The following is a 16,052-nucleotide window of genomic DNA, read 5'->3' as shown; positions in this document are numbered from 1 at the left end:
GAAAGTTTTTATTTTGCATCAGTTAATTTAACAAAAGAAAATGATATATTTTTCTTCTTTTCTTTTTTTTAATGGACTTCTAGGTATCTCAAAACTCTCAGATTTTTTTCTTATGTGTTTGGTCATTTATTCTGAAGTAGTGGTTTTACTATTGGTGTTTTAATTTGGATTGATTCCCCTGCTGCTCCCCTCTCTCCCCTGCAGCACTTATTGATGGTCATCTAGACTTGCTACGTGGTTTTTACTGGTGGTCTGCTGTAAATACTGGCAAACCTATCCTTCATCTCAGGTTTATCTTCATAGATTAGTACAATAGTGTAAGTATTCCAGTGGCAAAAATCTTGAACGGATTGTCTGTTATCACATTTCAGTGGCATTATGTTATCAGGAATCACAGGGGTTTTATCCCTTTGAGATTAACTGCCATGCTCAAACACCCATCTTTGTGTGAGAGCCTGAATTCATGTGTGTTGAATAATTTTTGGGTTTGCAATTACTTATCTGACAGGTACTGTACCTCTGTAATTTAATTTCTGATAATCCAGTTCTCATGACTTACCTTTCTCTGCTTTGTTTCATTGCTTCCCCAGCTTGGACTTTATGATCTTGATATTTATTTTTGAGTCTGACTAACCTGATTTAAGCACATTTAACCTTCTGGTGTGAGCTACAGGATGGACAGATGAAGAAGTGGCATCATAGCCTACTCTCACAGCTTGAAGTGTGCTGAAGGTTGCTGAGCTAGAGGAGAAGTATTGTGCTGCTGTGGCCTGGTTGGCTTCAGTATCCATAATATCCATGAAGCTGACCCAGCATTTCTGCACTGTGTGGTTGTCTGCAGTGTAGATACACTGTGGTAAAATGAGCAAGCCCAGGCCTATTTATTTACTTTTTTTTAAAATTATATATTTACCTTATATTTACCTTATATTTACCTTATATTTACCTTATATTTACCTTATATTTACCTTATAGAAAATCTATCCATTTCCCTGATTTTTTTTTTGAAAGTTCCGTCTTTTGTTTTATCCATTGTGATAAAAAGAGTGTCATAATTCAGTATCTTAATTTCTAGAGTATTATCAAACACTTGGTATAAAAATCCTTACCCAGTATTTTTTCCCAGACAGCTTCCTTGCCATGACAGTGATCTGTGGTTTCCCCAGTTTTTCCCTTTTTTTTTCCGGCTCAAACATCGTTATTGATGATGCTTTCTTTCTCTTTTGCTCCAGCAATATCACAGCTATTTTCATTAACAAAATCGATTTATTTTCATTATTTTATTTTCAAACCACTCTCTCCCATTTTCAAACTGGATGTAATTTTACTTCTTTGCATCTCTGTTTCACTTCTTGCTCTGGTAACTCTCCTCCTTTCCTCCACTTGGGTTTATGTATTTTGCTACCATGCTTTCTGTGCTTGAAATAATCCAAGGAGGATATTGTCAGGCCCAGAATATATATTGTATTATCATCCTTGTCCCTCTCTTGAGCAGTCTTGCTCTTGAGCACTTGAAATTTGAATATGAAATTTCACTAAAATAATAAGAAAAGGAATGCCTCCAACTGCAGTGATTTTCTAAAAGATTTTGCAAATATCGTTTAAGTGCAAACCATGGTGGCAGAACATTGAGGAGCTCTGCTTGTGTTGTGTTTCCCAGGGAAAAGGAACTAATTCTGCATAGCATATGGAATGATATCTTAAATATCTGTGCAGCCAGCTGGTAGAATTACTTTATTTTCATCTATTGAGTTCAGTGCATACTTTCGTAAGTAAAATTTGGAAAAGATTCTGGACTCACCTATTGTTACTTTTTCTGATCTTTGCTAAAGCCTCTTCCATAGCAATATTTTTTCAGGTTACTATGAACAAATAAAATAATTTGTAATAATTTTTGAATATTCTTAGTTACCAAGAGTGAGTAGATAAAGTGATCCTGTTTAAAAAAAAAACACCCTAAATGAGTACTTAAGTCTGAAAAAGTATTGGTGCATAACTTCAACTCAGAGATTTTATTGCAAAGACCAACTAGAACTGAACATGATATAAATATGCCCAGCAAAGACAAGTAATTTGTTCAGGCATGAGCAGTGCTTTTTCTGTAAGAACATTGTTCCATATTGCTTGATATTTGGCTCTTTTAAATTGACTTAATTATCCTGGTTTCAGCTGCTGGTTGTCTCCTACATACTGTTGTCAAACAGCTGCTTCCTCTCTCTCATTTTGCTTTGTTCAAAGGACAGGTGAAAATTTCTCTATCATTTGATCTTAAAGACAATGGTTGCATCTTAAAAATGGTATTTTCTTTTTAAATGTGGTGCTTGCAGTACTTGGAGAGTTACACTTGAGATCTGAATAGAATTAATTTTGTTTCACTTATTGTTGTTCCTTGAGTGTGTTTAGCATTGTGGCATCCCTCGGTGCCCAAGAGACTTGTCCAGCGTTTCTCCCAGGACATTGATGTCTGCTGCCAAGTCTGTACCTTAAAAAGTACCTTTGCAGACAAAGACATTTCCCTGTCTGAGTGTCCTTTCTAAAACATCATTCTTGCATTAATTGCCCCTCTGCAGCTGACCCCACAAGTGATCTTTAATGGTTATGAGAATAAATATTGTTGTTGGGACTGAGGAACCACTTGCTTCTTTGTATCCAGATTTGGCACTGACAAATTAAAACAGAACTTCCACTATTATTAGCTCATCAGTTTGGTTTAGTCCCATTTTGTGGACTGTAGGGTGATTTCTGTTGGAATAAGGTGTCTTTTCCCAGCTATTTTGCAGTAAAAAGGGAAGATATTTGTTTTCACTGATTATAAATGTTATTCTAACTTCAGGCAAATTAGTTTTGTGTTAAATGTACCCACATACGCTTCAATACATGAAGTACCAGCAATAGATCATTTTGAAACAGGGCACCTTTCTGCTGAAATCTCCAGGAATCTTCTATCAGGTGTCTGACACATCCTTAATCTGATGCTCAGGCTTGTCATTTGAATCAATAGGATACTAGATAGGATGTCTTCAGCATGCAAGCCTACTGCTATAGGAAGTATTTGAAAAATAAATTCAGATCTTATGGCCAGCCACAAACTCCAGGAGCACTAATCTTTCATTTGTCTCTCTCTTTGTCTGTAAACAGTTGGTTAAATTGTTGATTAAAGAGAATTAAGTGAATCACACTTAAGTCAAAATTGATATGTATGAACTGCATAAGCAAATTCTGTTGCTGCCTGAAAAGCAACAGCTAATGTCAGCATTTCATAAAATACAAAATTAATTTAACTTGTCTGTTAAGATTCTAAATTTTCTTGTTTCTTTGTGGAGCGGTTTGGAGCTGTCTTTTGTTACACTTTTTTTTTATTAATGAAGGATTAAGGAAGTATGCTACCAGTTTTTATTAATGAGGAATAGTTTTTGCTGAAATATTAACTGATTTTTGTTATTAACATAATCTCTGTGTGTTCAGCCTTATGATGGGAACATTTAAACATAGATGGAGTTATACACAAAGGATGTGTTTTTCAACATGGTTAATATGGTGTGGATTTGGGAAGGCTTTGCAACACCAACCTTGAGCTGTTATTTTATCTGCCTCTAGTCCAAACAAAAATAAATAAATCTAGCACTTTTATTACTGCTAGGATGCAGTTTGAGTAGATTATGAAGGCTTTGATTTATCTACCAGTATTTAAATAGATTATGACTTCATTTTGAAGAGCAAAAATCACTGCAGTATCTATAGAAACGATTAAATTTTGCCATATGTAAAAGTAGCCTGAAGTGTCTGAATAATTATTTAAATTAAGAGTAAACCTACCTTTATTGCTGGTTGTTTTCAATATGGATTGTCTGTCTACTTCTGTAACAGTTCTGGAGATTTCACTGTGGCTGGAGACCTTTTCTTGTCCAATGGAAATTGATAGGTAGATTTGCAATTATTTCATACAGCGGTTTGTTATAGGGCTTAATATGTTTGAAATATATTTAAATCACATAAAAGGCATGCTTTTATTTGCAGATAAAACAGCAGTTCAAATAATAACAAAAAATTCTGTGAAGCTGTGCTCAAAATTGAGCATATATGCAACGTTTTCACTTGGCAAGCGTTGTTGCTTCCAGCAGTCTGTAAGGACATGACATGCACATAGAGGGGTGCAATTAAGAAGTACAAGGCAGTAGTGACCCAGTACTAGTCAGAGTGATGCTTAGTAGTAATGGCAATTAGTTTGCTTCCAGAATGAAATAGCACTGCACAAAGGTAGGATAAAAAGACTTGGACTGGACTGATGGCTGTTATTTAGACTTGTTTTCAGGTAGAATGCTGTCATGGATTATACTGTGATTTGTAACATTTTTATTAGATTTTTTAAAGGCATACATCTGTTTCAGGGATATGTTTTCTTACAGTGCTCTTATTTCAAGACAATGCAACTCAAAGCCATTAAGATGAAGAAAATGAATGTAGTAACTATTTTCTAGTACTTGTATTTTTGGGGAGGAGGGAGTCAGTACTTTCTGACAAATCTTTCAAATCACTGTTTTTTGAAATAAAGTATTTTTTGAAAGCTTAGTGTTTGTTTCTTTATGAAGAGGTGGGCAGTGATCCTGTAAATATGGATGATGCATCTCAGGCTTTGTTGTAAATCCCCAGAGATTGTGTGTTGTGGGTACTTCTGCCTGAGTGACTTCAAAAGAACACTACAGGAAAACAAGTTCAGCAACAGTGGAAGAGATCAACTGGAAATGAGAATGCTAATTGCATTTTCATCCTTGAAGTGTTTTTTACATGAAAGCCACTAATTTCAATAGGTTGACCATAACATTTATTGCTGAAGAGCTGAGAACACTACAAAGGAGCAACATGTACACAGGCCATGGATAAAGGAGGTCAAAGGCTAGAAGATACAAACACCTATTTTCTTTCAGCCTATGCTGGGAAACAGTTTTACCTTGGCTTTTACAGCACTGGTCCGCTGTCTTCTCTCTTGTGTTCTTTAACTGTGTGCCACTTGATAGTTCTGTCTATTCCTATGGAAACCAAGAGAGTAAAGCCAATCTTGCAAGAGGCTTTAGGGAGAATTGCTTGTAGTTGAGACACTGCCTTGCTTTCAGTCAAAATGTCTGATAGTCAGAGCTGGCCTCAAGTCGTGCTGATGTTCTTCGCTGATGTATTGCCTAAGATGCTTTGCCAGACAGATGAACACTTTCAGCTTGAAAAGTGGTAAATAAGGTTTCTGTTCAGCTGTCTGGGAGATTTTCTCCAGTTGAGTGTTTTACTTTTGAGTCTAGAATGCTGCTAACAAAGTTGCTAAAAAGGTACTTCGCGAGATTAAACCCAATGTCAAAAATCAGTGATGATTTTGTCATGGTTGACTTGAAGGGGTTAGCAGAGCATTACATATTTAAATCCACCAGTGGTTTGTTAGATAGAAGGCATGGCATCATCCTTACCATCCAGAGGTAATAAAGAGTTTGCAGATCTTTTTTTTCAAAGCTATAGTCCAATGGATGACTGCTAAGGGTTATGCCTAAAACAATAATCCTAAAGATTTTCTCTTACTTTTATTTTTCAGTTACTTTGTTAATCAAGGAGTTAACATTTAGTTAGTGATAACCAGAGAGGCAGCCTGATATTTTGATGGCAACTTTACTAATTTTAACTAGAAACTGGGGTTCTAAGTAGCTATGTTGACTTGGTTTTTTTTCAGGAGCTTGGTTTTTTTTCAGTAAACAAATTTACTGATACTCAAGGAGTGTAAGAATGGTGCAGTCATATACAGTAAAGGGTAGCTTTTACAGAGCTTATAGCTGTTGTAACCAGCTATAAGCTATATGAATTCAGTTTCAGTATATTAGAAAACAAGAAGCTCTAGTATTTCATGCATAGGTAAGATTTCAAAACACAAGTGCTAATTTATAAATCCAAATAATTCTTATTTGCAATTAAATTCATATATCTACTTGCTAGCCTCTCTTAGTAGTTTTTCTTCTGAAAAATTCTTGTGAGATTTCTGGCAAGTAGCTGATAATATAAGCATATCAAAATACTCCTTTTGATGTATGGATTTCAGTTACTTTTGGAACAGATATCTGTTCCAGATATCAAATTACAAGTATGATATAACAGATTCTGTTTTTCTAAGTGTTTAGTTTGTTTCCTGAAAAGCTACTGAAACTGGTAGGTGTTGGTGACAGAAGTCCACATCATTCCAAGTGGTTTCTGACATTCTTAGAATGTGCCTCTTCTCAAAGAGATGCTAAAAGATGAAACAACCTCTAAAGAAACCATGTGAACAGCCCCTTTCCTTTCCAAGGTAATTAAAATATTTGGGGTTTGAAAATTTGTTATTTTGTGCAAAGTTTATTTGTAAGGTAAAGCATCCTCTCTTCAGCACCTCCTCACTGGAGAGAGAGCGAGCATGTTTGTGTATACAGTAAGATTATCTTCTGTAAGTTGGAGTAGATCAAAGAGCACTTTCTACTCTGTGAAGGTAGCAGGTTAAATTCAGTTACCATTTTGGTTTTAAAGAGAAACCTCATGGATGTATTTGTCTTTCAGAGGCTTAGCTAGCAATTAAGGAGTTCAAGTTTTTTGACTTTCACTGCTTCTTGAAAGCATCTGACAGCAAGGAACGGTTCTCAACTTTGGCTTTAGCATCTGTGCTAATCTGTTGGTGAAACGTGTTAATGCAGGGCCAAGTGGCTGATCTGTTCTGCCTGGGTTTTTAAGGCAAAATGTGAAATACTTTCATATTGTGCATGTTTTACCTCCATGAGTGTCTGTGTTACAATATTATTTAGTATTTGTAAAGGTATAGAATTCGACTGGCTTTAGAAACTGACATGCCACTGTTAAAAAAGTGTAGACATTTTTGTGTTTCAGGCACAAGCAATGATTAACTCTTGACTCCAGCTCCTAAGGAGTCCTGGGTTTAAAAGGCTTAACTAATCTAATCTGACTATTAAAAGATCATAGCAATCTATTTTGAGTTTTATTTATTTACATACTTGGGACAGAATGTGCTTCTCTGGAAAAAGGAGATGACTGGCCTGGTGTGCTAAATTTTAATGTACATTAGCAGTTCTTAATCTGGGTCTAAAGCAAATGTAAAAGCTACATGAGTGAATATGTACACTATAACCCTTGATATAATTAGTTTTTCTGTTCTCAAGATGCTGTTATATATATATTCAAGCTCTACTTTCTTAAATACTATTTGGGAGTTTAAAGAAAGCTTAAAACATAATTAATATTGTACTTAAATATTAATAATCTAATAGCTGTATAATCACTGCCTGTGTTATGATTGGTGTGGTATTAGATGTTTTATCTTTACAATTAATTTAACTGTAATAATTTTGTGCTGTTCTGTTTGCGAAAGAGTAAAAGTAACAGAATTATATATTACATTTCTCTGAAGATGATCTATTGATTGCTAAATGCACAAAAGATTGCTAAGAAAATTTTGCTAAAATATCTTACATAAGTGCTTCTTAATTAATAATGAATATATTTCAACAATCAAAATTTAATGAGCTAATAAAATATTAACCTATGGCAGAGATGTATAATTATCAGATCTCTGAAATCCTTTCTGCCATGGTTGGTGGACTTGCTGCGCTGCAGTCTTCAAACACACCCTTTTCAATAGGCTGACCTTTGTGCTTCTGATTTTGTGGAGCCTCTGTTTTACCACTTCCCTGCACACTTGCTGACCAGGCTTAGTTACTGCAGGAGCTGTGGTCAGTGGTTAATGCCTGATTTTTGGTAAATTTCATCTCGTGAGTACAGAAACAGCAAGGGATAAGGTGCAAATGAATTTTAATCAATGAATCATTCTTTAGGAATTGTGACATTACAGAATTTATGGTATTCAATAACACTTTAAAATAGTGGTAAGAAATGTTTTAAGAAGGAATTAGCTGAGAGAGGCAGCCTATTTGACCTCAGAAGCATATAAGAATTTGAAATTATATGGGGATAAATATGTATGCAGAAATAGAAAATTGGGTAAAATGAGCACCTTCTGTCAGCAGTAGGTTCTTTAAGAGTAACTGGATATTTAGTTAAGTCATTTCATAGAAATAAATTCAATAGTTTGCCTTTTTAGCCTGTACAAAAATATTAACTGTGATGCTAGATGGAAAATTGCAAGCTTAATTAGAAATTAGGACACAAAATGTAAGAGAATGGTGAATTATTATTTGATAATGAACTGAAAACAGATAGACCTGAAATATGAGCTATAAGATCAGAAGGCATGTGTTGGAATTCCTTGATAGTTGCACTTGAATCTGATATTAGTCAGTATTTTTCATGAGCAAACTTATGAGTAGTACTTTTTTGAAGTATATTTAAGAGTTGGCACAGTGTTAGGCATGATTGTAAGTCAAAGAGAGGATGGCAGTGGTTAGGATATCAAAAGAATAGGGATACTGAAAGTAATTGAAATTATTAGAAACATTATAGTCCAAAATGCAAGTCCTAGGGGGTGGGTAGGGGGAAACAACAGACAATGCACCTAATGATTTATTCTGTGGATTATAAATTTATTATTTGAAACATGACTGAGAAGGATGTAATGTGCTGTTTGGAAAATGTACTTAATTTTTGGGAGAAATGCAGTTTTGGGTATATCTGACAAGATATATGCACTAGCAATAGACAAGTGTCATTGGGACTCAGTAGGGTACTTTGTGGGACCCCCTCGGGTAGCCCTGTAATCTGTGCTTACTTGTGTTCAAAATAGAAGAGTTCCAACTAGAATGAGTGCAGAGAGCTGATGATTTTTTGAGGGCAGTGTAGGGTTTATCCTTTGTTACTGAGATAAAAACTCCAATGCTTGTTTAGATTTTAAAAGCCACACTGTATTTTCATAGGTAGAAGAATGAAATGTGTCCTTGTGTGTTGGCTTAAAAAAAAAAAGAAAATCCAAACAAGAAACAAAACCTAAAAGCCTGAGTCTGAAACAGAGAACTGGGAGGAGAAAATCCTGAACACTGTAATTCCACTTAAAAGAAATCGCTAGGAATTTTTGAAAAGGATTAGATGTTCTTGCTCCCTATGGTGCTAGAGGATGGATTTACTAATCCAGAGGGTCAATTTCAACCTTCAGTTCTAATTTGTGGTTCATCTGTAAATATTTCTAAGGCTTTCTGTTCTGCTGCAAGAGTATGCCCTGGCTGCATCTTCAGTGCTTATGACTGTCAGCAGTGAAAAGCCCTTGAAAACCACCTCCTTTGTAAGGGTTTGTGCTCTTTTGGTCTGTCTGTTCCCAGTGCTGGGAAAGCAGGTATGTAATTTTGGAGTGGAGCCAAAGTAGCATCTTCACGGTTTAACAGCTTGGCATTCTTTTTTATGACCCCTGCTGTTTTTACCAGGAGGTTGTATAGAGATGCTGGGCTGCTTTTTCCCCAGTTCCTCTAGCAACCCTTACAGTGCCCTAAATCTTCACAGGCCCACTGTGGGTATTCCAAAATTCAAGCCTAGCTGTACTGTAACCATTGTCAGCTCATGTGCTCTACATTGTAAATCATTACAGATCAGTCCTTCAAGTCGTGTTAAGTACTTCATGTGGATTAGAATTGTTACAGCTTTTGAAAATGTGGTCTCAGCAATTAACAGGGAAATAAGCAATTTTTCTGTGTGCATTGTCCCCTTTTATCCCACTGATGATGAGGGGATGATAGCCTAACTGTGGGTGTGCTTTTGATGTGCTTGGAGAGATGCAGTATTCCTCTGACTTAGCCTTACCTTGTACATCTCAGTTTCTCCCCTCGTAAAAGATGTTGTGTTTATTTATGTTGTGCTGTATTTATCTATGCAGTGTGTTTTTAAAACCTGAATATGAAAAGTTTTGTGTCAGAGATGTACCCACACTACAGGGTAGGAAAAGTGGTTAGTCAGTGTATAAGCACACAGCTTAATCTAATGACCAAGTTAACTCACCAAGAAATAGTGGGATGAGAATGGAAATAAATTTTCACAGATCTCTGTTGCACATCAGCAGAACGTTTCTAGCTAGAACCCAGGTGTACTCTTTAAAGCAAGTTTTATGCTTGTGAAACACTGAAAATTTGCTGTGAAAAGTACTTCTGAGGAAGTGTTTGAAAGAGGGGCATGTGTCACTGTGTGACTTGGAGCAGGACTCTGTGGGCTGTACAGAGTGGAAAGAAGTGAAGTGTGGGGCCAATGTTTTTAGTGCAGTGGCAATACAACCAGTAATTTCAGCATCAACCTGTGATTAGAATCACAGCCCCACTGAACAGAGCTCATTTTTTCTTCAGCCTTTCACTTAGGTGACCATATGGGACAGCCTGACTGTGGCTGTTTGACAGATGCCCACCCAGCTGCTCTCTCGCTACACTTCCTCAACAAGCCAGGGAGAGGAAATAGGTTGAAAAAGCTGCTTTAGATTAATAAAGAAATAAGCACATTTTCTTCTAGACCCAGAAAACTGGGTAGAAAAATTTACCAGTGATTTTCCACTGAAACCTTTCCCTGGCAGCAGAATCATATTGAATGTACTAGACAGCTTTTTTTAATGACCCAGCTTGCAATTTTGGGGATAATTTTTTCAATTTCAGAGATAATCTAAAATCTGGCAAACTCATTGGTTCTGACTGAAATATTTCTTCCATAAATCTCTTCTCCATTAAAACGTTCAGAAAGTTTTTCTGACTGCTTAGCTTGGAGTCCAGAACTTTCTTTGAAGTCATTACTTGATGGCAGAGCCATGGTTACTTATTGAGCTGTCTACCAAAAAATGTGTTCTGCTAGTACCTGTGGCTGAATTTTTGAAATAGCAGAAGTATTTCTTCTGATTATGTTGAAATCAGCTGTTCTCTGGTAGTTTTCAGAGTCAAGTATTTTGATTTTCAAAAAATTTTAATAGAATCTAAAGGAATATTAAGAATTAGCATTGGAATGGTAAATTTTGGCTGCCAGATACCAAGTTTTCTGTACAAGAATTTAATCCTGTTTGCTCATGATGTTTTCTGTTTATAGTAGAATAAATTTTGAGTCACTATCAATGGTAAGAGATCATGGACTGACTCAGAGAGCTTCATGCTGCCCAGCAATGTTTAGGCCAGTCAAGTGCATTATTTATGAGTAAAATCTAGCCAACTTAAAGACTTTTTATACACAAAAACTTTATAAAAATGGAGGAATTGGCTTTTCAAATTAAGGATTCCCTCCCTCCACCTAATAAGACCTCAATTACATCTGCCTTCAAGGCATGTTGATACATTCCATACTTACAAACCTAAGTAGTAATCAATTGAAGGTGGGGAAATTTTCCATTGTCATTAAAAAGGGCAATATTGTTTTCTAACAAGTGAAAGGAAGACAGTAAAATTCATTGTGTTACTAAAGAAAAGAACAGTAGTCAGAAGTAAAACCATGAATAAGATAATTCAGATAAATAATGTAAGTACAGGTGTTTTCTGTGGTAATGTTAAAAAAATCTTAAATCACTTTGAAGAAACAGAATCTTTTGTGTTTCAGAATGAAGGGATTTATTATAAATTCATTTGCTAAGGAGAGGGATTTGTTGGCTAAGCATGCAAGAGAATAATGCAGTAGTAACTGATGGAAAAATGTGTAATAGCAAATATAAAATACAGTATAGGGAGAGAAATTCTAATAATAAAAGGGCATGTTTCCTTAGTTTTATGCATTATTTTAACTTTCAGTCTTCTTTGCCGTGGAATTCATTCAAAAAGCAGAATATACTTGTAAATCTTACAATAAGTACCCATCAACAAGACAAAAACATTTTTTTTTCTCTCATGGGTATGCATGCACTGTGTACAGGAAATATCGAAGGCAACAAATGTATTATCCTCTGTGATGGAGAAAAGCAGCTATATTTCTTCCAAGACTAATATTCTCTTAAGGTATTTAATATTTTCCTCCCCCAGTTTAATTGCCAACCACATCATGATACACTTAGATTTTTTTGCTAGTTTTAATTTTTCTTTTTTAATGACTTTTGTAAATTTTTCTCATATTTGCCTGTACAGTGTAATGGTAATAATGAGGAGTATTATTACCCTCCCTAGCTCCACCCCAAATTTATCCTGAGTTAATTCTGAGTGTGTTCTCTGTGGTTTAGGAGCCCTGCAGACATCACGCTGTTCTGCCCCTGTACTTCGGAGTATGCTTGGCACACAGAGTCTGTGTTCTGCAGGGACAAAATCCTGAGGTTGTGCTTTCCCTGACACCCAGCAGAAGAAAAAGATGTATTTGGTCACTTCTCACTGGGAATGCTGTAGTAGCCATGCTGTCTCTGGCAAGGGAAGTTTGCATGTTCAGGCAGGTCTGTGGTAGGTTCTGTGGCAGACTTTTCTTGTGAGCTGTCACTGACCAGCAAGGACTAGTAACAATAAAAGGTAGAAGCAGGATGAAGTAATTTTGTCTGACCTCATTCATGATTTGCTTTCCTTGATTTGTATTTTAAAATGAAATAGTGTAGCAGGAAAAAAAAGTCACATTCATTTATTTTGGCTGTACCTGGTGAAATCCATTCTGCATCTGTAAAGCTCATGTCTTCCATTGCTATTAGACAAAAAACAGAACAGTAATTTTTGTAAAGTATGCCCTTCCAATGTTTATGGCTGCTTTGAAAAATGAAATCTGTATATTTTTTATGCTCTTGCACTGGATACTGTGGAAGCCTCTGGAATCCTTTGGCCTGTCTCCATCCTACCATTCTGCTGACAAAAACACTTTGGAATTCTGAGCCTTATGAGATACCAAAGTGCCCCCGTTCATTAGCACTGCTTGCCCTTGTCTACTTGGTTGCCTTTTTTCATTGTTTTTCCAAAGACAGCCTAAGGGAACTAAGCTAACATGCAGAATTTGTAAAAGAATTGTAGCAGACTGAAGTATGTTAATTTGCAGGTAGTTTCATAAGCAGAAGAATCCAAAGACTTGACTTCTATTGATTTGAGTGTCACCTTTCCTGTGTACATTGTCTGCTAAAGCTTCATCAAATGCTCCAGCTTTTCCCTGAGTGGAGGAGAATTAGTAGAATTTATCTTCTCTTTTGAGCTTTCTGTTTTCATTATAGTTACAGTTAATGATCTATATGGGAAATTGGCAAAAACTAGTATCTTGGGAAAAAATTGGGAGACAGTGAGCAAAATTAAGAGACAACACACTTCTTTCACTTTAAGAAATGTTAAAAATAAAAGTTACAGTGTGAAAAGAGCTGGGGTGTTTAAATCATGATGGCTGAAGGCAGGTGCAGATGTTTTGTTTAATGAGTTATTGCTCCAGTTGCTGGTCCTCGATTGCAACCTAACTGCTGAAGGTGATTTGATAAACCCATAGACTTTGGGAAGTGGAAGCATGAAAATGTTGTATGTAGCATCTCTCCTATATGGAAAATAACTTTCAAGCAAAGGGTAGTAGCCAGTCAAGGCTGCCTCTGCTACTAAATAAGTACAGCTTCTTCATGATTGCATGTTCATGTCTAATTTTTCACTGGCTTCTTCAGTGATTTGAGAAATAAATCCAGATTGGGTTTTTTGGGATCCACCCTCATTTATTATATCATTATATTTGTATTAAAGAAGCATTGCTATGTTATTTCTTTCCAAGACATAGTGAAAACCTTGTGCAAGTCCTACTGTGAAGTATTTTCAATGTGTTGTAGAGCTAGCTGTCCCATCCATTTATTATATATACTGTAGACCAAAACTCATACAGTTCTCAATTTTAAAAATGTAAGAAACAATCACTTCTGCGTATATTTACTGTGTATTCAGATAAGTACATGTTATCTTTCTGAATAATTCCCGGTTATTTTTCTTACTTTCGTTTTGAAAATTATATTCTTTCTTCATGTTTGGTTTTATTCTTCATCTGATAACTGTTTACCTTGCTGAAGCCAGCATGTAATGATCTTATTTCAGTTTTTACATGATTTTTACTGAGGCTAAACAGTTAAGAAACTGATAATATTACAGATTTTTTGGTATTAATGAACCCTGTCTTATTCTGCTAATGGTGTATATATATATATATATATCTTAAACCGAGTAGCATGAGAGACCTAAAAATGAAGAGTTAACAAAATGTTACAAAAAAAATTGTTCATGTTAACAAAAAAAATCTTCATTAGATGTTTCCAAAGCTTTGAGCTGTTTTTTTGCTTCAAGCTTTTTCAGGCAGTGTAGTATAGTAAAAAAAAAATCTATATATATATAAAGATATATCTAAGTATCATAATTTGCTTTGATAAACTGACATAAATTTCTGGTATTTTTCTTTACCCAGGGAAATTACCGCTTCATGAAACTTTTGCTGGCTCGTAGAGGGAACTGGATGCAGAAGGACTTGGAGGATATGACACCATTGCATTTAACTACACGTCACAAAAGTCCAAAATGTTTAGCTTTGTTGTTAAAACATATGGCACCTGGAGAAGTGGATACCCAGGACAGAAACAAGGTAAAAGTACTGCTTATTGCAAGATAACTGCTTATTTTAAGACAACTGCTTATTTTAAGATTTGTAGCAACTTTAGGAATTGGTTTTACATCAAGCAGTTGTGTGCAAAAAATTATTTGTCATAAACTTTTTCTAGGTCTTCAAAGTAGAAATATTAATATATTCCTGATGTTAATGGTGTCCAAGTTCATTGCACTGGCTCCACTGACATTCTTCTTGAGAGTAGTTACAACAATAGAGGATTCAAAAACCATCCAAGTCTTTCTGTAACATTCTGTGATCCTTGTTGGAGTCTGGATAGCATGTGCTTATGTTGCTTTTCTGCCTTTGAAAAACCTCACATTCAGAATCTTGTAATGATAAGAGTCACTAGAAAACTGCCTATAATTACAGGAGTCATTCTGGAGAGGTCATGCTGACTTCATGACCATGCTAATTAATTAACAAAGGTATACATAAACCAGCCAAAACCATTTAGCAACCTTGCCTGTTCAGCAGATTTCCAAACCAGTATTTAAAGCATTGCCAGATTCCCCACAAAACAGGGAGCACTTTTCTCCCAGTTCATGTCATGAGTAGTCACAGTAGCAAAAATGGAATTCAGGTTGGTGAAAAGATGATCTCAGGCACAGAGTCTGACCTGTTTGACCCTGTTGGGCACATGGCTTTTTCAGTTTCCTTGCTGTAACTGTGCACATCAAAATTGTCAAATATAATTCCTGAAGATGAGGGAGAACAAGTGTCCTTTATGTCTGCTTCCATGTTGGTAACTGACTGAAACTGGTTGTAGGTGAGAGAAGTCAGTGAACCAAGGCTACGTTGGCCTTCTGGTAACCAAAGCTTTCTGCTGTCATTGCAACTGTCAGTTTCCAGGAATAATGGTCAGTTCCATTTAATAAATAACACTCATTTATTTAGTGCAGATTTTTACTGGTACAAGGCTGTGGTGGCACTTCGTGGAGCCCTTCTTCAGTGAGTGACAAGTAGAAAAAAAGGCTGTGCTATCTTATTGTTGTTACCATGGCACTAAGCTAACAGCTGGCAGCAATGAACACAAATAGATTCCTTTTTGCCTTCTTCCTTCACAGAGAAGTTAAGGATATGATAGTGAACTTAAAAATTCCACATCACTGTTTCAGGATGCTAATGCAGGGTATTGTACTTCTATACACAAATATAACAAAAGGAGATATTTCTCTGTTTCCAATCCAAGTGCCAGGTAATGTTTAGTAGGGGTGAGGGAGTAAGAGGTGGGGAAAAAAATTCATTCTTTATCTTCTAACTCTCTGTTACTTGGCAGTTGGGAGAGGTGTGTCTGGTAAATGAAATACTTGTTAATATGCCAATGTTTTGCTGGTTAAGAAACCCCCACACGTTGGTTTGCTTATGTAATTATGAATGTTGATAAGGCCTGTGCAAAAGCTGTTGGCAGTCAGGAATTGGCAGTAGGAGCATGGATTGCCTTTTGAAGTTTTATTGGACTGCCACCGGGCATTAGATTCACTAATATTCAACCTCAGAATTCTGAGTTATCACAGACAGTAAAGTCAAAACCTTAGTTCAAGATGGATCTGAGTCCAGTGTCAGCATAA

General features: G+C 36.0%; 1 protein-coding gene across 1 annotated transcript in view; it reads left to right on the top strand.

Moving 5' to 3' along the window:
* The window catches only part of INVS (inversin), an 81,331-nt gene that overhangs the window by 18,935 nt on the left and 46,344 nt on the right, over positions 1-16,052 (top strand). The window contains exon 3 of the mRNA XM_066560831.1: positions 14,287-14,460. Coding sequence (XP_066416928.1) covers positions 14,287-14,460 — 174 coding nt within the window. The remainder of the gene's footprint in view (positions 1-14,286; positions 14,461-16,052) is intronic.

The sequence above is a fragment of the Molothrus aeneus genome, chromosome 1 (genome assembly GCF_037042795.1).
Source record: "Molothrus aeneus isolate 106 chromosome 1, BPBGC_Maene_1.0, whole genome shotgun sequence".
In the NCBI taxonomy this organism is placed as follows: domain Eukaryota; kingdom Metazoa; phylum Chordata; class Aves; order Passeriformes; family Icteridae; genus Molothrus; species Molothrus aeneus.
This window is presented reverse-complemented; position numbering and strand designations above follow the sequence as displayed.